The 21,238-nt window shown below is 42.8% G+C and overlaps 2 protein-coding genes across 4 annotated transcripts in view; one reads left to right on the top strand and one right to left on the bottom strand.

Annotated features, from left to right (window-relative positions):
• The window catches only part of MASP1 (MBL associated serine protease 1), a 65,768-nt gene that overhangs the window by 2,295 nt on the left and 42,235 nt on the right, over nt 1–21,238 (top strand). For all 3 annotated transcript variants that reach the window (XM_059687321.1, XM_059687320.1, XM_059687322.1), the window contains exon 2: nt 3,981–4,212. In XM_059687321.1, the coding sequence (XP_059543304.1) occupies nt 3,981–4,212 (232 nt within the window). The remainder of the gene's footprint in view (nt 1–3,980; nt 4,213–21,238) is intronic.
• LOC132230218 (kininogen-1-like) overlaps nt 1,503–21,238 on the bottom strand; it is a 433,809-nt gene continuing 414,073 nt past the window's right edge. Inside the window, exon 10 of the mRNA XM_059687330.1 lies at nt 1,503–1,574. Within this exon, the coding sequence (XP_059543313.1) occupies nt 1,518–1,574 (57 nt within the window). The 3' untranslated portion in view covers nt 1,503–1,517. The remainder of the gene's footprint in view (nt 1,575–21,238) is intronic.

The raw sequence follows: 21,238 nt of genomic DNA, 5'->3' as shown, positions 1-21,238 counted from the left end.
GACTTGGATTTTTTTTCTACCATATTCTACCAGACTCTCAACCAAGTAACATTCTATACAGGCATCTCCCAGTCCTCCTGCACATTAGCATCATCTGTAATGCTTCAAAGTGCTGAGGACTGGCCCGCACTCCAGACCAATTAAACTAGAATCTGTTGGGGGAGGGGCTTTGGTATTAGTATCTTTTTCAAAATTTTTCACATAAAGCCATGGGTTTTTGAATTATTTTTCACAGGATTAATTGCTTTGGCCAGATGCCTGGGCATATGGGCATGGACCCAGCTTCCTCTGTGAGCTTCGGTTATTCCCTTCTTCTGTTGAAGCTAATTCGCCATATGGTATTGGCTATGACATGTCACCTCTTGGGGTATCCTTTTCATCACCAGTCAACTAAGGGTGTTGTCAAAGGGATCTATGCAGTCCCTTTCAACTCTTCTACTCAGAGACAGTCTGGATGTAGTGCGGGTTGAAGTGAGGGGAGTGAATGGAGAAGATAGAAATTACTACTCATTGCATAATCACTGATCTACGCAGGCATTTTTATCCTTCCTGATGGCCTGTTCCCACACTGGAGCCTCTGAAATCCCAGTTTTCGACATTACTTTTGACATTTCAAGCAAATGTAGCTCAATTTTTTTGATTAGCTAGAATATAGATAGCAGGTGTCAGGAATTGTACAGCCGGTGCCTGGTGTATAAGAAGCCAAAAACAGTCAGAGAGTGTGATGGGGAATGAAAGCCGACACTTATATCCTCTGATTTGCAGCCCCTAAAGCAAGCAAGCATATGCTCAAGCCCATTATGTGCAAGGAGATATTTGTTTCATATGTTCGACTGTTTTGAGATGCAAACAGAATAGAACAGAAAGCTTCGTAGGCCATCCTCCCACACTAAACAGTTGTCTACCCCACATGGTCCCGGGCTTCTGGGCTGTCAGCAGCCGGCCCTTGACAGCCCCGCAGTAGGAGGCTGAGTCTCCTCCATGTGGTCTGGAAAAAGCAGCCATGGAGAAAGTTGACCTTTGAGCCTTGCACAATCTGGATGTCGCTATTATAGGGAAGTCCGATTTGGGAGCCAACCGTCACTCCTAACCCCCCTGTTTTTTGGGAAGCAGCATGATGGAGTAATCATAACTAATGTTTGCCTAGGGCTGGGCAGTTAACAAAGCACTTTCCAACTGCCTTTTTCTGAGAGCAGCCCTGTAGGAAGTCATTATTATCACCAAATGGATGAAGAGACAGAAACCTAACATGACTTTCCCAAGATGGTTCATATAAATGAAGTAAAAGTCTGAACTGGAACCTAGTTTTTCTGCCCCAGGACCAGCACTCTCCCCTCCCCAAGCAGCACTGCAGCAGAACTCCCTGCCCTGCTGGCATGGGTATATTTCCTCCCTTGAATGTAGGGCTGCCTGGGCCCTGTGAGTGAGAGTTTCTGGACTCAGCTTTCCTATGAATTCACTAGAGACTTGGACTTATGCCTCCTCTGCCTCTATGGCCCTTCCTCCAACAGATTGGTTTAAAAAAATATTGACCCTGGCAATTGGATTAAAACAATTTGCTTCCTTAGTTGCATCTCACATGTTGCTATTATAAGGGCCTTGGAAAAAATTTAAGTAATTTTATTGTTTTCTTTTTATTGAAAAAAAAAGTACCGGTCCTTCTAGACAAATTTGAACATTTTGTATACACGAAAATAAAATTAAAAATACTCATATTCCACGTCAGTAATAACCACTGCTAGTACCCTGATGATATCCTTTTAGGCTTATTTGCACTTACCTATTTATCTTTTATGTAAATATTATGAGAAAGCTATGTATATAGATTCAAAAATTCATGCATATGCACATATACACATATATGCATCTGTACTTATGGGACAGAGGGTTGGAAAAAAGTGTCCTGACTAGCAAAGATAGAACTATTAATCCTAAAATGCTGGTATAATTTCCCAGCATTGACTTTTGGGGCTGTATAAGACAGTGGCCCCATTTCATTCATCCATTCACTCATTCAGTCATCACTGATTATACATTAGGCTCTACACTAGGTCCTTTATATACATAACCTTGAATGCTCATGTGAGTTTTTTAATTAGAGATAATCCCATTTTATATGAGGAAACTGGAGCTCAGAGAGACTAATTACCCAAGATTTTATGGCCAATAAGCAGAAAAATTGGGATTTGAACCCCAATACATCGAACTTCAGGGGCTGTTCCCCTAAAGCAGTGCAGTATGATATGTGCTCAATTGAGTGACAGATACTCCATAGCATCAGAAGTTTTAAACTGGATGATGGAGGAGAAATAAGACAATTAGGTGGGAATGATCACAGCATGTGGAAGAAGGCTGAGTTATGGGTGGGCATGGCTTGCCAAAGTATGGCTGGCACTGAGATGAAGGTGGACAGGCAGATCAGCACTAGATCAAAAAGGGATCATCAGCCAAGTGGGAGCAGGTGCTTTACCCTGCAGGCACAGTGGAGCAGCATGGTCACATCTGTGTATTAGTAAATCAACCTTGGAGGAAGATTGCTGAATAGTATAAAGTGGAGGCAGGGAGACCACTTAGGATGCAATAGCAATCTATAATAATAAAAGTTTAATATGCTAATTAGACTGGACAGCCAAACGACATTCTAGACGTCATTCCAGACATCCTTCTGGATGAAGCTGCAGCAGCAAGGGCCGAGGCAGAGGCGGTTAGGAACCATCAAGCAGGTAGGCAAGCAGTTAGAGGCAATCAGGCCAGCAGGCAGAGTGGTTAGGGGTGATCAGGCAAGTGAGTGGTTGGGGCGGTCAGGCAGGAAGGCAAGTGGTTAGGGGAGATCAGGCAGGCAGGCAGAGGTGGTTAGGAGCGATGAGGCAGGCAGCTGAGCAGTTAGGGGCATCAGGCAGGCAGGCAGAGTGGTTAGGGGCAATCAGGCAGGCAGGCAGGCCAGCGGTTAGGAGCCAGCGGTCCCGGATTGTGAGAGCAATGTCTGACTGCAGTTTAGGCCCTGCAGGATTAGGCCTAAACTGGCAATTGGACATCCCCTGAGGGGTCCCAGATTGCGAGAGGGTGCAGGCTGGGCTGAGGGACCCTCCCAATGCATGAATTTTGTGCACCAGGCCTCCAGTATTTCATATAAGAACGTTTACATCAACTGACCTTGGGAAGCAGAATAAATAGTACTTATGGGAAAAGTTGATGATCCAGGTTTGGGATGTTTGAATTCAAGGTCCTTGGGTCTTGCTTGGGTAGGAGAGGGGTCAATCTATTGGATGCTTGGTGTGGTGTATATTGACCATTAGGGCTTTGACGAGCCTTGAACATTCTGCCTCTATTGCATCAGTCACATTGGGTGTGTTCTGTAAGTTTTATTGAGTTTTCCTTGCCCTTTATCCAATTCTTTTAATAGTTCATTCTTTTTTATTCCTACAGCTGGAAATAAATTGTAGGGCTTTGATCATTTTATAAGAACACTTACCAAGAGGGAAAAATTTTGTTTTACTGAGTCTTTCTTAATTCAAAAATTTGCATACCTTGATTAATTTTGTTAAATTTGTGTAAGGTACTGCATCATTGAGTACAAATCTCATTCCAAGATTACTATGTTACTATTACTTTTTAGAAAACAGAAGGGGTTATAATTCTTAAATGAAGTTGAGCTGAAGAAATGATAACTTTTACCTGATTATGAAATTTACATTTTCAACAGAAAAATGATATGTGTCACAGTCCCAAAGGTGGTATTTGCTGGGAAAGTTTAATAGTATTATCAAATCTTCAAAAGAGCACAACTGACAGAAACTTCAGAAATCACTGAGTTACCGTTTTCTGTATTCTAGACTGGGTAAGCAAGGCCCACAGGGGAGGAGTAAAGGCAGAAGTCAGTGGCTGAGATACACTGAGAACTTGATCTCTGGGCTGCTGACTTAGTTAAATGGTGAGGAACTGTGTCCGTGAATGTAAGGTGATCCATTTTTGTCTTTTAGGTGGCTCCCTCTTTATCATGCTTTGTGCTTCTCCTTGTGGAAGGCTTTGGCCCACACTGTGGAGCTTAACAATATGTTTGGCCAGATTCAGTCACCTGGCTATCCAGACTCCTACCCTAGTGATTCGAGAGTGACTTGGAATATCACTGTTCCAGAAGGATTTCGGATCAAGCTTTACTTCATGCACTTCAACTTGGAATCCTCCTATCTTTGTGAATATGACTTTGTGAAGGTGAGACCCCTGATATTCCCTAACTGGGCCAGGATGTCTATCGGGGAATCTGCTGGGAGTTAGGGAAGCCTAGATGAATTAGTTGCTGTGCTTACTCCCATGCTGGGCAGTCCAGTGAGGGAGACACAAAAGGTTACAACATGATGAATGAAGGTGTGAATGGCATGCTAGGTGCAGGCTGAGTTACATAAACCGAGAAAGGACCAAGAGGAAAACTGAGGCTGGCAAAGTGTAACTCAGCCAAACACAGCTTCCTCTTTTTATTTCTGTTCTCAAACTCTTTAATGTTTTCATTAGCCTCTATTCCAAGGTCACTTTTAATTCACAAAAGCAGAAAAGGGGAGGGACACCAGCATAAGCATTAATCAGACTGAAACACATCTGTAAGTGTGTCGAAATCTGAGGCACTAGAAAGCATTGCCTCGTTCCCTAAGTAATGATCAAGTGTTTTTGAGGAGTGTAGGACATCCAGTAGCAGACAGTAGGAGATGAGATTGGAAGGTTAAATTGGGGAGAGATTCTGAGCGGCCTTGAATGTGATGCTAAGGAGTTTGTATTTTATCATCAAAGGGTATAAGCAAGGGTGGGGGTCACTATCAGAGGGGAATGTAAAGAAAAAACACATGGATGAAGGGCAGGAAATAATCAACAGAAAGCCCACAAACAAGACCATGGATGGGAAGCTGCTCTTTAAAAGTGGGGCTAAGAAAGGTTGGAGAACTCTTTCTTTCTTCTTTCTTTCTTTCTTTCTTTCTTTCTTTCTTTCTTTCTTTCTTTCTTTTTTAATTTAAATGAAAAAAATATGATTGGAGTACTTCTGAGAGATTGAGTTTATTAAGGTTGTGTCTGATTTGAAAAGAAGAGAACCTGCTTTCTAAACTTTCTCTGACTTCCTGGAAGAGGTTCTCATCAAACAACTCTAGAGCAGACTTTGCATATTGTTAGGATTATTATAGACTCATTTTTCCACAGCCAATATTTCAACAAGAGTTAGCCTTGTATTAGCCAGAATGTTTGACCAACAACAAAGTAGTGAGTTTGCAAGGTGCTTTTACACTTATAATCTTTTTTTATATATATTTTATTGATTTTTTACAGAGAGGAAGGGAGAGAGATAGAGAGTTAGAAACATCGATGAGAGAGAAACATCGATCAGCCGCCTCCTGCACATCTCCCACTGGGGATGTGCCCGCAACCCAGGTACATGCCCTTGACCGGAATCGAACCTGGGACCTTTCAGTCCGCAGGCTGACGCTCTATCCACTGAGCCAAACCGGTTTCAGCTACACTTATAATCTTATTCAACCTTTAAAACAATCCTATGAGGCAGGTTCTACTATCCCATTTAACAGGCCAAGAAAAAATCCAAGAAGGTAAGGCAACTCACCCAAAGTTGTATAGCTAGAAAGTGGCAAAACAAGGATCTAAACCCATGTCTTGCGACTGTCATTCCCATGCTTTTTTGACTATACAAGCTGTGATCCACTGAGCCCCAGGATACTGCAGGGGGTTACAAAGCCACTAGAGGCAGGGGAAGCCTGGTAAGTGGAGCTGTGAACTCCTACCCTGCTTAAACTCATTTTAATTGCTGGATGTTGCTTATCATTTATGTTGGGTCTGCATCAAAAAATATTACTTGCAACAAGGGTTTTGTGACTTAAAAAGCTTCCAAATTGGTATTCCATGGCAACGTTTCTAAATTTCCACACTACTGACATTTTGAGCCAGATCATTCGTTGTTGAGGGAAGCTGTTTTGAGAATTATACATTTTTTAACAACATCCCTGGCTTCTACTCACTAGATGCCAATAGCACTTCCCTCTTGAGTTGTGAGCACCAAAAATGTCTCCAGATCTTGCCAATATCCCCAGAGAGGCAAAATCTCCTCATTTGAAAACCATTGCTCTAGGGAATGCTGCCCTTCTTTGAATGTTCTGTGCTAGGGACTATGAGAATTTAGGGATACAAAAGATTTGGCCCCTTTCAAAGAAAGATGAGCCCAGAAAATAGCCACTGCACAAGATGGAAAAGAGTAATGACAATGAGAGGCTGACAAGTGGAGCCAACCTCTCAGGCAGGGGTTGTTCACCAAGATCAGCCGTGGGCAAACTACGCCCGCGGGCCGGATCCGGCCGCGGAGCCGAAAGAGCGGAGGGTTCTCTTGCTCTCCCGAATGCTCCTTCACCAGCAGCAGTGTTAACATGTATTAGTTCACACAAACACTCCATCCATGCTTTTGTTCTGGCCCTCTGGTCCAGTTTAAGAAACCATTGTGGCCCTCGAGTCAAAAAGTTTGCCCACCCCTGACCAAGACCCTAAGCATGCATCATCCTAAATTGAAATTTCTGACAAACTGGACAATTATGTCCTTTAGGATATAATCTAGCCCCTGCCAGAACCAAACCCTAAGAAAAAATAGATTATGGGTAGGGGCATTAGGTTAGCATTAGGTTAGAATCCCCCAGCCCAATTCCCCAACTAATACTGGTCATAAAACCAAGTTAGTCTTGAATATGTGGACTTCACCAGAAGGAAGGTGACCAAACATTGGCTAAATAAGACAGCACACTCCATAGATTCAGACAAGGCTAGATGTGAACTTCCTAACTGCTTCTTTCCTCTACTTTCAAACATGTCAACCATCTAGAAATTTCTCAGTGAGAACACTTGATTTTATTGGTAGCTGAAGCCTCACAACCATAAATTTACAGATTTTTTTTCTTTAGCTGCAACAATGGCTTATTTTCATTATCCCCCACCCACCCCACCCCTAGAATTGACTCACTTTCAGTTCATATGCATTGAGCAATCATTTCTCACAAGTTTTCCTCTTATTCAGACAGATGCCAGGTTTGACCTTGTTAGGACTCCTTTATGAAGATGACAAACAAACAATAGAAGATTTAAATTATTCCTTTGCCCCAAATAAATTCAGTCTTCTGGCAAAGGAGATTAAGGAGCTGACATCAGCTGGGTTTGTAATGGGGAAAAAATGACAAGGTACTGTTCAAGGGCAACAATAGAATCTGAAGACCTTTCTGACACTGAATTAAGGACACTGGAATACATTTCTACCCAAAGCTTGACCTTTCTGGCTGAAGAATATGTTGGAAATTGATTAATGGTTTCCATCCAGGCAGGTAAAACACCTTTCTGAAAGCCCAAGGAGATGGAACTAAACCTTCTGGAAGGAGAGCATAGTCTTAAGTTCTTGCCTGGGTTTCAGGAAATGCCTGTTCTAGTCCCGTATCTGCCATTAATTTCTAAATGATTGGGAGTGGACAAGAAAATCTTGTAATACTCACTTTGCCCCAAAATCAGACTTATAACCAAAGATCAGTCTGCTTGAGACAATGCAGAAACTGAGCTGCCTACCTGAAGTGCCCTGCAGTTCTTGTAGCTCTGCCCCAGAAACATTTTGTCAAAATCTTTGAAGGAAGGAATTAACACCTTGGGCAGAGAGGGCAAGACGCATTTCTTTACTTGAGCTTGTCCAGCTGACTCCCTTCTAGAATGCCAACCAGCACCAGCATTAGCCTCCCTGCAGAGGCTCCAGCAGCCATGAGGCCTGAGCAGGCCTTCCTTTGCAGGACACTGTGCCCTGGTCAGCTGACAACTGGTGCTCATATGGAGACAGTTCCTGTGCCCTTGGCCACACATGCCTTGCACAGTTCCTCTCCTGGAGTCAAGAACTCACAGAATATCAGGCTGCTGAGGCCCTCTGCATACTCATCTAGTCCCACACAATATTTGTTTTTTGTCAAATATTATGACCCAATGAACGTTTTCTTCTAAGAAATCTTCTAGTCAGCCAATAGAGAAAACAGAAGTGGGGCTGCTCAGAGTGAAGATGGCTCTGCAGCTCACTCTGCTCACGCATCCTCCTTCGTCACCCTGAAGTTCACACCTATCATGCTTACATTCCTGTTGGACAGAAGAGGTGACTGGCGCTCATAATTCAGGAACAAGACTAGTACTCTGGCCTCTGAGCTCCCAAACCCAAAAGTCTTCTACATATAGTTGAAACCCATTCACTTTTTCTAATTGCCCTACCACCGGCGACCCCAGAATATGTGTCTTTCCTGGCTACTTAATGAAAGGGAGGCTCTTCGCTTTCCATCTGCATGAGTATGAGCGTGCCACACCACCCCTGGATAAGTCAACATCCTCTCCAAAATTCTGTTTTTCTCATCTGGTCCATAAAGAGGTGAGATGAGATATTCACTAAAGTCCCTTAAATTCCAGAATTCTAATGCTAATCCTCCTTGCCAGAATTTTTCAGATAAGCCCACCAAACCCTTAATTTTCTGGTTAGAATAATGCCAGAAACCAGTAATGATATGTTACGATGGCCACTTCTCAAGGTTCCATGGCCATAAGCACTCCATTAATAGCCTACAGTCTGCTGGGGATGTCTTAGTGACATGTCATTTAAAGAAAACTCGTAAACATATCATTCCACTGCTGTCCTTTTTAAATATCACTGATTTCCATTTGATGATTTCTATCCAGAGATGTTAAATGCTCATATAATATGCCCTATTTTGAGGCTTTATCACTCTGTGACTAAATTGCCTTGGTAGACTTTGAAGTAGGTTTAAAGAACCCTCCAGTTCACAAGAACCCTTTTCAGCGCAGCCCAAACCCACAGACCACCCTTCCCAGCCTGACCCATCAGGGTGATATGACCACACTGCTGACATTGCATATCAGTAGCTTACAGAAGAGCAGGAACCCCAAGGCTGCAGTCCAGATGCTCCCATTTTAGGGAATTCCTCTCTCCGACCTGATTTCCCGCGGTCCTTGGTCTTCAAAATGCATACACATCTGCACAACAGCACCTGCTTCCTTGGAATGTGTCTACAGTGCACAGATGAGGCATACGAACCACAGCTGGTTAATGTTGCAGGTGAGGTCAGAGCACAGATGCTGGCCAGGGAGTCGGTAGGCCTGGATTCTTGTGGCCTTTCTCTTCTAACTAGGTAAACCATGGGCAAGTGACTACTTCTATAAGGGGTCACTGATATATAGGGACTTGAACAAGATGGTTTCTAAGGCCAATGTAACCCTCATATATATGTAGCTAAGACTTCAAAAATCATAGTTCAATTCTATCATCATTATGATAAAAGCCTAGGGAAGGGCAATTTATTGGCCAAGGTCACACTGGGACCAAAATTTATATCTCAAGATTTTCAGTCTCTTTCTTCTTTTAAAAAAATTAAATGGCAGTAGAGTTACATATACAGATGCTCAGTGGTTTTTTTTTTAAGTGTAATGTAATATAAGTACAATGTAAGGCAAACGTTGTCCATAGTCAAACTTACTCAACCTCTTAAATATATTACAGCACTGTCTTACAGTATATCCAGAAGGGACTTTTTTCTCATAAATGCAACAAATTATAGTTCTTTTGGTTGAGCATCAGATGAAGTGGTCAACTTGTGCTTAGAAAGGAGCTCTGGAGCTGTTGTTACTGAAGGAGGTACTTAGAAACCAGAACCACCAAGGGGACAGCATATGCACACATCCTATTTTCATTTTCACTCCATGACATCTGTTCATTGGAAAGGTAGACAATAAAAACCTGCATGCAGTTTTTATTCTCCTCTCTCCTTTACTCATTGAGTGCAAATAGCTCAATTGGCATCTGTTAAATGCTCATGTGATATAACACCACTGTTCCTCTGTTAACTCTATATCCTTGATGTATTCAGCTTTTCTTCCATTCTTTCCACTGTTAGCCACTTAGTTCCAATTCTTATTCTTCTCACCCAGCCTATTGCAATAGCCTCCTAAATGTCTACCAGCTGTCAGTCTCTCCTTATCCAGTCCACCCTCTATATGTGTCCAAAGGAAAAACATTGCTTTGATTGTGCCATCTCAAAATCCTTCAATGTCTCCCCACCATCTATGGAATGAAGCACAAGAATCTTATTGAAAACTTTCCGTAAATTGGACACTGCACTAAAGGCAGGGCCCACAAAGATGAGTACCTGTCCTCAAGGAATTCTTATGAGAAAAGTACATAATTAATAAAGTAAAGCTAGGCAATTAACGCATGTGGTATAAGGCAGTATAAAGGTTGGGAAGTGGTCATTTCTGGGTGTTCAGGAAAGGCTTTGGAAATAGTTAATGCTTGAGATAAGTCTTGTAGGGTAAATAGGAGTTCAATAGTGCATTACCCTAAGCTTCTCAATCTCTCTAAGCATTGGTTTTGTAATCAGTAAAGGAAAAAGAAGTTTATAATGATACAGTACTTTTCTCAAAGGTTGTGGGAGGGTTTAAATGAGATAATGGCTGTAAGTGGAATCAACACTGCAAAAGGCAGTCATGCTCAAGGGTTCAAAAATCAGGCATTAGCCGTAACCAGTTAGGCTCAGTGGATAGAGCGTCGGCCTGCAGACTGAAAGGTCCCAGGTTCGATTCCAGTCGAGGGCATGTACCTTGGTTGCAGGCACATCCCCAGTGGGGGGTGTGCAGGAGGCAGCTGGTCGATGTTTCTCTCTCATCGATGTTTCTAACTCTCTATCCCTCTCCCTTCCTCTCTGTAAAAAATCAATAAAATATATATTTTTTTTAAAAAAAGAAGTACAGTTTCTAACTGATCTACTAATACAACAACATATTTTTTTAAAAAAATCAGGCTTTAGAACCAGTCAGAACTGGGTCAGGCCCTGCCTCCACCTCTTATTGTAAACTGTGGATAATAATAATAATGTCTATCTCATGGGCTTCTTGGGAATGCCAAATGAGATCAATGCTTTAATGGTGTATGTCCTAGACATCTGTGATTAGCTCAATAAATATTATTACAGTGGTAATGATGGCAATGGTCTGCGTAACAAAATGCCTGCTGGTATCAGTGGATGCTCAATAAATACCAGTTTTCTCATCTCTACCACGAGTTGGCTATCCATGACCTTGCTCTTATCAGGCAATCTATAGAAAGGTACTTTGAAAGACCTGTTCAAGTGCAGGAGGCTAATTCTCATGAGTGTTTACCTGTAGCAACACAAACTTAAAGTACTGCCTCACTTTATTCTCATGAAATAGGAAGAGCAGGGATTATCATACCTAATTTAAAGGAAAGAAAACTGAGCACAAAAGAAACTTAAATGGATTTGTCCAAGACTCTATAGAAGGCCAAGTCTCAAATCCTGGTCTTTTTACTTCCAAGTCATGATTTTTATCTTCACTCAGTCCCTCTCAGAACAGACTTTATCCTGGTAGGGACCTTGATATGCTTCCTGGCTATGCATTTTGTTCTAAGGCAACACTGCCTTTCAGAGTAACTCAGTAAAATTTAGTAAAACGAAAGGACCTTAAGGATCCTGTGTTGTCTAGATTTTGTTAAAGAACTCTTTTATCCTGATTTTGAGAGAAAAATATTTTACAAAAAATAACTGGAAATGGAGTCTGGCCTATGAAAGCTGGGAAATGCTCAATTTATCTGTTTGTGATACACAAGTTCTAGCGGTGAACTCAAGGTCATTCCACTAGACCAGTGGTCGGCAAACTCATTGGTCAACAGAGCCAAATATCAACAGTACAACAATTGAAATTTCTTTTGAGAGCCAAATTTTTTAAACTTAAACTATATAGGTAGACACATTGCTATGAACTTAATTAGGGTACTCCTAAGGTTTAGGAAGAGCCACACTCAAGGGGCCAAAGAGCCGCATGTGGCTCGTGAGCCACAGTTTGCCGACCACGGCACTAGACTATCAGCCTCATAAGTTCAGGGCCCATGTCTGTATTTTTTTCCCAGCAGTGAGCACAGTCCTGAGACAGAACAGAAAAAGGCATATGTCTCCTGATGGTGAGCATAAAGGAAAGGACTCTGGTCTAGAAATCAATCACTGACTTCTGCTGAGACATTGGGCAAGTCACCTCTCTGCTTTGGTCCTCAGTTTCCCCATCTGTCCAGTGAGAAAATTGGACTCGCTGGCCTCTGCAAGCCCTTTCAGTCCTGATGGTCTGTACCTCCCACTCCACCGCCCACTTCCCCAGGCCTCATTGGTCAGTCTGCATCCTGCTGCATAACTGAGAGATGAGTCCCTCTATGGCCCTGCTCTGACCCCCGCCCCTAATTTCTGTGCAGAGCTCTGTGTTTACTCAACCTTCAGGCTGTGGCTGACCCCAGCTACTGCAGTAGCTCTGCTAATTCTGTGGGAGTGGACAGGAGGCCTTGGATCCTGAAAGAAAAGAGAATGAGAAATGGATAAATGTCTCTCGTGAATTTTAATTGCATTCCCTGGTGTGATTTTTTCACTAAAGAGGTACCAGCTCCCAAACACCAATTCTAGCTGATTCAGAAGAATCAAGAGGTGAAAATGAGCTTCAGAAAAGTGTGGGGGAAAAAAAAACACGAATTTTATGCAGGAAGTGCAAACAGCACAGGCTATGGGTGATGGGAAGCAGAAGGAAGGTCACAGTGCTGGGGCAGAGAATGTGCTCAAGTGTGGGGGAGTTTGAGGGGAGTGTGCCCCGAGGTATGGGCACACCTGGTGTGCAAATCTGTGTGTTGGTGTGTACACAGGCAGCTCTCAGATACACCTTAGTAAAAAGTGAATTTGAGTTTACTTTGGTGTGCTCATTCATAAAGGAAAAATTAGGGAACAGGACGTGTCCATTTATTTGACAAATGTATTTCTTGAATGCCTACTATTTACCAGAGCTTGGGATATAGCAGTAATTAAAACAGACAAAAATTCCCGCCCACAGGGTACTGACATTGAACTGGGGGAAACAGACAATAAACATTGAACATAATCCATAAGAACATTATATAGTGAGTCATAAGGTGATAGGCAATGAAATAGAGCAGGGTAAAAAGGGGCCCTGTGAGCCAGGGTGGGGGTTATGATTGAAATATGTTCGGCAGGTTAGTCCTCATTGAAGGGGTGACATCTGAGCAAAGACTTGAAGAAGCTGAGAAAGTTAGCCATGTGGCTTTCTGGGAAAAGCATCCCCATAGGAGAGAACAGCCAGTGCAAAGGCTGGTGTGTTTGAAGAACAGCAGGGATGACAGTGTGGCTGGAGCAGAGGGACAGGGATGGGAAATGGAGAGGTGCTGGGGACAGGGAAGGAGAGCCTGCTCCTCAGGGGCTGGGAAATAGGGTCCCTGCTAAATGCTGACAGGCAGGTGCAGACTTGACAAGCTGCTTTCACACCAGTTTTTTCATTTGACCTCTTGACTCTTAGAGGACAGAAATAATGTCCACCTTGTATGTTTGCGAAAACTCAGCCTGAACATAGTGGTGTGCTCGTAAATGATTCACAGCTGGATCTGGGTTGGGAAGGGAGAAGAGATGCACAATAGCCCACCACTCACCACTCACGTACTAGACATAATATCTCAAGAACATAGATAATAGTAAAATGCTAAAATAGTTAGTAGGTGATGAGTTTTTATATAATTTGTTTTTGATATATATGTTATATGTAAGTTTATGAAACTTGATTTTTCATGATGGCTGTATTTAAGAACAGGGTCACAAAAAAACCTTGAAAAGTTGTCAGTTGGCGCCTATAAGCTGGTACAAGCTGGCTCCCGCACACCATTGCCCAGGAAGGTTAACATGGCACATGAGTGAGTGGTAGAGCAGTGACCAGAATCCAGGCTGTTTGGTTCCTATTCCAGCTCTCTGCATGGGAAAATCTGAGGAGGTGCATTTGGGCCAGGGTGGGGCAGAGGCCTGGGCAACAGCAGAGGACAAAACCAGCTCACACATTCCTGGAACTGCTGGGTGACACTGGATCCTGGCAGGCCCCTCTGTCCACTAAGCACTTATTTAATCAGTACTTTCACTCCAGTCCAGACTGTGACGCACCTTGAGCCAGGCAGCCCAGCTGAGGAAGAACACAGCCAGGCTTTGTCTTTAGCAGTCAGTCCTCCAGCAATTTTCCTGTCCTCAACCCTGGGCGCAGCCTCCTAGTCCCCTGGGGATTTGCATGTGAATGGGCCTGAAGTCACTGAAGGGGTCAGGTGGGGCATCTTAGCCAGCAAGAGTGTAAATCCTTCCTGGCCCGCCTTCCCAGCCTGGATTCCCAGACTCTCCCTCCACCCATCCCCCCTACTTCCAATCCACTCCCACTGAGCTGGTGGGCATTGCCAGTTTCCCACCTGCAGGATGCCTGCTTCCCAGGCTCCCAGCCACTCCTCCCCAGCCAGCTCTTTTCTTCTCCCGGGCTCATGCTGCTTGGAGACCATCCCCTTTTCTGTCCAGAGCCCTCCCTGAGAATGGGCAGTCCTTGCTGCAGGAGGCAGCTTGGACTCCAAGGACCTATGAGTGTAAGGGAGCTGTGTCTCAGGCCCCCACAGTGTTAACTGTGCCAGCACATGGTGCATTGACACAATACCTTGTTAGGGGCTCCCCCAGCTCTGTTAGCAGGTTTTCACTCTGACTAACAAGTAAATAAGAACACTGTGCTGGCATTCTCAGTATACTTGGGCCCTGATCCTGGCTCTGCCATTAGCAGGCCATGTGACTTTGAACCAGTTGCTTCACTTCCCTGAGCCTCAGTTTCCCCATCTAAGAAAGAAAAGAGATAGACTTTAATGCCCTTTTGATCTCTGATATTCTGTGGTTCTCTGATTCCAATGACTGAACCAGGGCCGGAAGACAGGGCATCTGGAGTTTGTCTCAGGTCTGCTGCTCCCAGGATATGTGGCCTTGGGGACTCACATCACCTCTCTGGGCCCAGAATGACAGTGTCTACCAGAAGTGCATCCATCACAAGGCTGCTATCACAAGAAAATGAAATAAACAAGGTGAAAGTATCCTGCCAACTGGAAAGTTTCACACAGAGCAAAGGGACTATTACTACTGCTATTACTGTTGTCGATATTATTATTATTATTATTATTATTATTATTATTATTTTTATGGCAACATGACTTGGGCCAGCACTGGAGCACCAACCTCCAGCCCTTCTCAAATGAGGCCATCTTGAATGTTAGACCCACCAGCTATGCTATTTTGACTTATATGGCTTTCAAGAGCTTCTGAAATACAGCCCAGCCAGTGTGGCTCTGTGGTTGAGCATCAACCTATGAATCAGGAGGTCATGGTTCAATTCCCAGCAAGGGCATATGCCTAGGTGTGGCCTTAATTCCCAGTCTGAGGCCTGCAGGAGGCAGTGTATCAGTGATTCTCTCTTATCATTGATGTTTCTATCTCTCACTCTCATTTTCTTTCTGAAATCAATAAAGATATATTTTTTAAAAGGACGCTATTAAGAAAAAGAGCTTCTGAAATACAGTACACACATACACACACACACACACATACAAGCGCACACATGCACACACATCTTTTTTTTTCTGTCTGCTCCTTTAATTTGCTCCTTTTCATCATCTTTAACTATAATTTGAACAACTGGATAAAGTAGCAAAATCAGGCTGGTAACTCTTGGTGCAGAACCTGATGTGACGGGCTTGCAATAGGGTCAGGAGTCAGAAGTACAGAGCACTCACCTGTGAGTCAGGAGTCCTGGTCCCAGGGCTGTCACTGAATCATTGGCCTAAATTCACATATCTGGCAAAATTCTTTGAAACACAGGACAGTGACAAAATTCTAGACTTAATAATGTTCTCCTGAGGATGGAACTTTTTAGAGATCCCTCATTCTGGTCCTCTCTCATAAGACCAGGGTAATGCTGGGCTGTGAGGGACCTCTAGCTTCCCTTTCTGCTCTAAGCCTGGACTTAGAGATCTCATAAGAAGGGAAGTCTGTGCTATGGCTTCAGGGAGATTAGGAATGAAGTGGAACCTGAGAACAAAAACATATCCAGGGGCAGTTCCAGTCTCTTAATTCTTCAACCGAGTGAAATCACCCATACCCCACTTAACTGGGAGCCTGAAAGGTGTCATTTCAGTGAGCTGGATCTCAGTGGTCCTGCTCTTCTCACTGATTTATTGAGTGCTGACTATATTTCAGGCACTTTTCTAAATGCTTTACATATATTAACTCATGTTATGTTTATAACATTCCTGTGATATAAATACTCTCATTTTCACTATTTTACAGATTAGAAAACCTCTATTCAGAGTGTATTCGTTTCCTAGGCCTGGCATAACAAACTACCATAAATGAGGTGGCTTGTCACAATAGAAGTTTATTCTCTCATCGTTCTGGTGGCTAGAAGTCTGAAATCAAGATGTTGGCAGGGCTGTGCTTCCTCCGAAGGCTCCAGGGAGAAATCATCCTTGCCCCTTCTAGCTTCGGTACTCCTTGACATTCCCTGGGTATGGCAGAGTATCTCCAGTCTCTGCCTCTGTCTTTATACTATTTCTCTCTCTATGAGTCTCTGTGTTCAAGTTTCCTTCTTCTTATAAGGACACCAGTTATTGGATTAGGGTCCAACCTAATCTAGTATGATGTCATTTTAGTTACATGGTCAAAGACCTATTTTTACATAAGATCAAGTCAAGACCAAGGGTTAGGGCTTGAACATACCTTTTTGGGGGAATACAATTCAAGTTATAACACAGAGTTGAAGTAATTTCCCAAACATCTAATAACTGGTGAACTCATAAAGATGAGGTCTCACATGATTCAGTCTCAATCAGGAGTTACATCCAAAAAAAACCAGGAAACTTAAAAAATTGAAATTAAGGCACAATCAACTCATTCTCTTGAGAAACAAACAAACAAGGCAGATATGTTCTTAACTCAAACATTCTTAAACATTCAATAGCTCTCCCATTCAATCGCTCTCTATCTATCTCCGCTCCCTACCCCCCCCCCCCACCAAAGTCTTCATGAACTCCACACCAAGGAATTCTTTTGTCTCTCCTCATCCATCCATTTACACCAAGCAAATATCTTCTTGTCTTGGTGACACAAGCACAGGATAACCACAAAGAATTCCCACTGAAAAACGGGAGGAATGGGAGGCATATCACAGTCACTGCTCCATAGTAATCTGAAATCCATCCAAGCACATGCTGCCGGCTCCAGAGACCAGTTCTGGATAAGAGCCCAGTGCTGCTCCCTGAGAGTGGATCCCTAGTCCACTTCTCTCTGTGGCTCTTGGCTCTGCCCTCTGGCTTCTCAGCTTCACCCTCTGAGACATTCTTCCTTTTCCATAAGAAATGGCACATTTTGTAGCTGAATAGTCCTTTCCACCTATTTCCTGTGCATTGAAACTTGGGGTCTAGAGTCCTCTTTTTATTTTGAATTGTCTCAGTCATTTCTAGTCCAAGCTGGTTGGTACATCTCTCTTTAAAAAAATTTTGGTGTTTCATATATTTAAATATATTCCACTCTAGACCAAAACAACACCCACAGTTCTTTTCAAAATAGCTCTCTCTCTTTCTCTTTCTCTCTCTCCCTCTCTCTCTCTCTCTCTCTCTCTCTCTCTCTCTCTCTCTCTCTCTCTCCTTTGAAAAGCATGTTAAGGTACTATGGAAGAATGTTCTTAAGATTCCTCAGTGTCCTTTGACCTAGCTAATAGGGAACATTAGGCACTGCTTTAAGTCTTCTACATTTAAATGAAGGGTCTTATAGCCAGAACTTTGTAATTATTGTTATCCTGAGACCATTTTTTGCTTTTAAAATATTTTGCTAGTATAGAGACTAGAGATGAGAAATAGTCTTATTTTCCAACCCAGCTAGCCCTGGACCCTCTGTATTTCCTCTAATTTCTGCTTGTACACCAAAGACTTACTTCTTCCTGAAGTACCTTGCCATATACAGCTGGAAGCACATATTGACACTTGCAACATTCTACATAAGATCTCCTCAGCCAGATCCACAAGTTTATTACTATATATTTTTCTACCTTCTAATTGCCATAGGCAAATTTTGCCACTTGTTTCACCACTATGTGACTCAGGTCACCTTTTGTCAAGCCTCCTGAAGTAGTTTCCTCACTGGTAGCCAAACTAAAGCCACATGTTCTAGTTTTGGTTACTGCGGCATCCTACTCTTGACAATAATAGTATCTGCCAGAGTGCAGTCAGAAAAGCAGAGCCTCTGTGAGTATTGTGAGATAATGATTATTTATGGACATTAGAACTCATATAATTATAAGAACAACTAGGAAAGTGACGGTCCCAGCTTCTCATAGACAGAATTGGAGGACCACAGAAAGGTCACTAATCAGTTCTCCTGAAACCCTGGAATGTGTGGAAATGATGGCATTTGCAGAGGAATCCAAGAATTAAGCAAGCCCAGCTAAGGAATCAACATGGGACTGTGAAGGGGAAGCCCATGGGGAGAGTCTATGAGGAGCTGTTGGCTCTGAGCAGCTACCACCCCTGTCAGTCCACCTACAAGCATCTGGTGGTAGGCTTGCTGGTCATCAGAACCAGTAGTTAAAAAGAATAGCTGGGTGCAGTTTGAAGAGAGTGAGGACCAGTTATAACCTATTGGGTGCATCTATATCTGTTCACTTCTATATCTGATCACAAACAACCTTCAGAGAGTAAAAAACTGTTGTGTGCTAAACTCACAGAAGTTCCTTTTTTGGCCACTACCCTGGAACTATACAGGGAAGGAGAGCCTGGGAAATGTAGTTCCAAGATCAACTAATTGACAAGAGGACAATCCAGCACACTCTAGATGTCAGCCTAAATTATCTCTGTAAAGCTCTTTAAGGGCCCAGAGAAAAATTCAGAGGGTGTAGCTTTTGAGCAATGACAAACAAAGCCTTAAGCCATTGAGTCTGTAGGACAGCCCTTGTTGGTTGGTCTCATGCCTCATAGGAGCATGGGTGCCATTGGCTATGGAATCAGAATGCTGCAATTGTGGACCAGAGCCACCACTTGCTAAATAATGACTTTGTCTGATTCATTTGGGTCATCTGGATTTCAGGTTTCTCATCTATAAAATGAGAACAATTGCTCCCACGCTACCTTCTCCATCTACTGCTCCAAGGAACTACTGGGTAGCTGTCTATAAACTCTGATAACTTTATGGGCATGTGGAAAGCAGCTGTATCTGTCATTCCACAGAAATTTGGCCAAAGTTTCTGCTGTCCTGCCCTAGTTTTGCCTAGGAGTTTTTATACTGTTTCTACTAAGGTAGAAGATTCATAGAAAACAGACTCTGGCTTCTCCTCCTTATATCTCTCTTTCCAAATTTCTTTCCTCAATAGAACCCCTTTCTTATGTCAGGTGTTGGTTAGAAAGGAGGGGTGGTTGAGACTCTGAATACTCCAAGTTCTGTCTGGACTGTAATGTGGAGAATGCCAAAATATATTTATTTGTTGCATGAGCTTCATATGCAAGTCCCCTGCTTCTGGGAATGTAAAATTTAGTAGCAGAATAAGTTAAGTACTCAAATGTGTGTGTGTTAGGGCATTGTCAGGCTATAGTTACTGCAGTGAAAGACAGGAAGTTCAATTCCCCTCTGCCTGGCTGTTCTCCTTACTACCCCTCACTCTCTAGCTGCTCACCTTTCAGTCCCCAGCTCAAAGAACATTTTTCTTCTTCCTAAATGCTTTCTGATTCCCCTCCGCTGGATGCTATTTTTTTCCATTTTTTAACCCCTGATTACTTTCTCTCTTTCACGCCAATAATTATAGCCTGACAATGCCCTAAAACATATACATTTGAGTACTTATTCTCCTACTAAAATTCACATTCCCAGAAGCAGGGGACTTTCCTATGAAGCTCATGCAACAAATAAGTAATTTTTGGCATTCTCCACATTACAGTCCAGATAGCACTTGGGTTATAAATGATTGTTGAATTAATTTGAAAAAAAAATTGGGGACATGCATCCATGTGCTGGTGTCTTAAATAACAATAGCCTGAAAGGACATGGTTGCCCATAAAAGATATAGAAAAATGAAGAGTCTGTGATCCCCAACCAGGTAATTCTTGGTTCTCTATTATGAATTTTGTGTCATCATGCAATAAGGCATTTCCCTCCATCTTGTTAATATGATGGCCCTAAAATGGGACAGTCCAAACAAGAGCCAGGGCTCAACCTGTACTCAGAAATAAATGATTTTTATAGAATATTACAATTCATAGCAGCAGCTTCAAATCTTAACCAGGGCCAGTGACCCCCTCTGTTTAGGTTATAGCTGGAACTTTCACTGAGCCACATCCTCTCTGGGAGATAGGTCATGCACCCAAGATAGGATTTCAAGAGGCCCTTGAACCGGAAAAGTTGTTTGTCAAAGTGTCTATGTCTTTTGTCACGGGCGCTCAGGGTTGTTGGGTTTCTTTCTCCAGGGTCAGAAAAGTTCCAAAAGCAAAATTGATATCAGAAAATGCTTGTGATTATCTCTTTACTCTTAAGCAAATCACTTCCCCTCTCTAGATCTGTTTCCTCTAGAACAGTGGTTCTCAACCTTCCTAATGTTGCAACCCTTTAATGCAGTTCCTCATGTTTTGGTGACCTCCCGCCCCCCAACCATAAAATTATTTTCTTTGCTACTTCATAACTGTAATTTTGCTACTCTTGTGAATCATAATGTAAATATCTGATATGCAGGATGTATTTAGGCAACGCCTGTAAAAGGGTCGTTCAACCCCCAAAGAGGTCGCGGCCCACAGGTTGAGAACTGCTGCTCTAGAAGGAGGGCAATTGAAATAGCTGTGAAAGGTCCCTCCCTCCCACCTCTGATACTCCAGGATTCTATTCTGAGCTGCAGGCTAAATTCCCAGAGTCACAAGGCCTTTTCTTTCCTCCTTCCAAAGGTGTATATGGCTCAGATTTTCCCATGGGTCTCAGCTGGGGCATTCTTACCTGTTCTCTAAAATAGTGTGGCTCTGCAGGTGATTACTTTATCTGCCATCATAAAAAGGTCCCTAAGCCTGGAATATATGAGGAGATAAGTTATTTATCACAGACCTTTATTATGTCTCTTCCTTACAAATTATCTCTGATTGGTTTCACTTAGAAGTGTCTATGTTACAGGCATTACAGACCCCAAAGACCCTGGGGTACCAAATTACAGGAAGGAGGCTGCTGTGTCTGGAAGTGTTACTGCTCAAGACATCACTATTCATAATTGTTTTTGTATTATGTTATTACAGACCACAAACAAGCCCATTAGATTC

This window comes from Myotis daubentonii, chromosome 3 (genome assembly GCF_963259705.1).
Source record: "Myotis daubentonii chromosome 3, mMyoDau2.1, whole genome shotgun sequence".
Taxonomy (NCBI): Eukaryota; Metazoa; Chordata; class Mammalia; order Chiroptera; family Vespertilionidae; genus Myotis; species Myotis daubentonii.
This window is presented reverse-complemented; position numbering and strand designations above follow the sequence as displayed.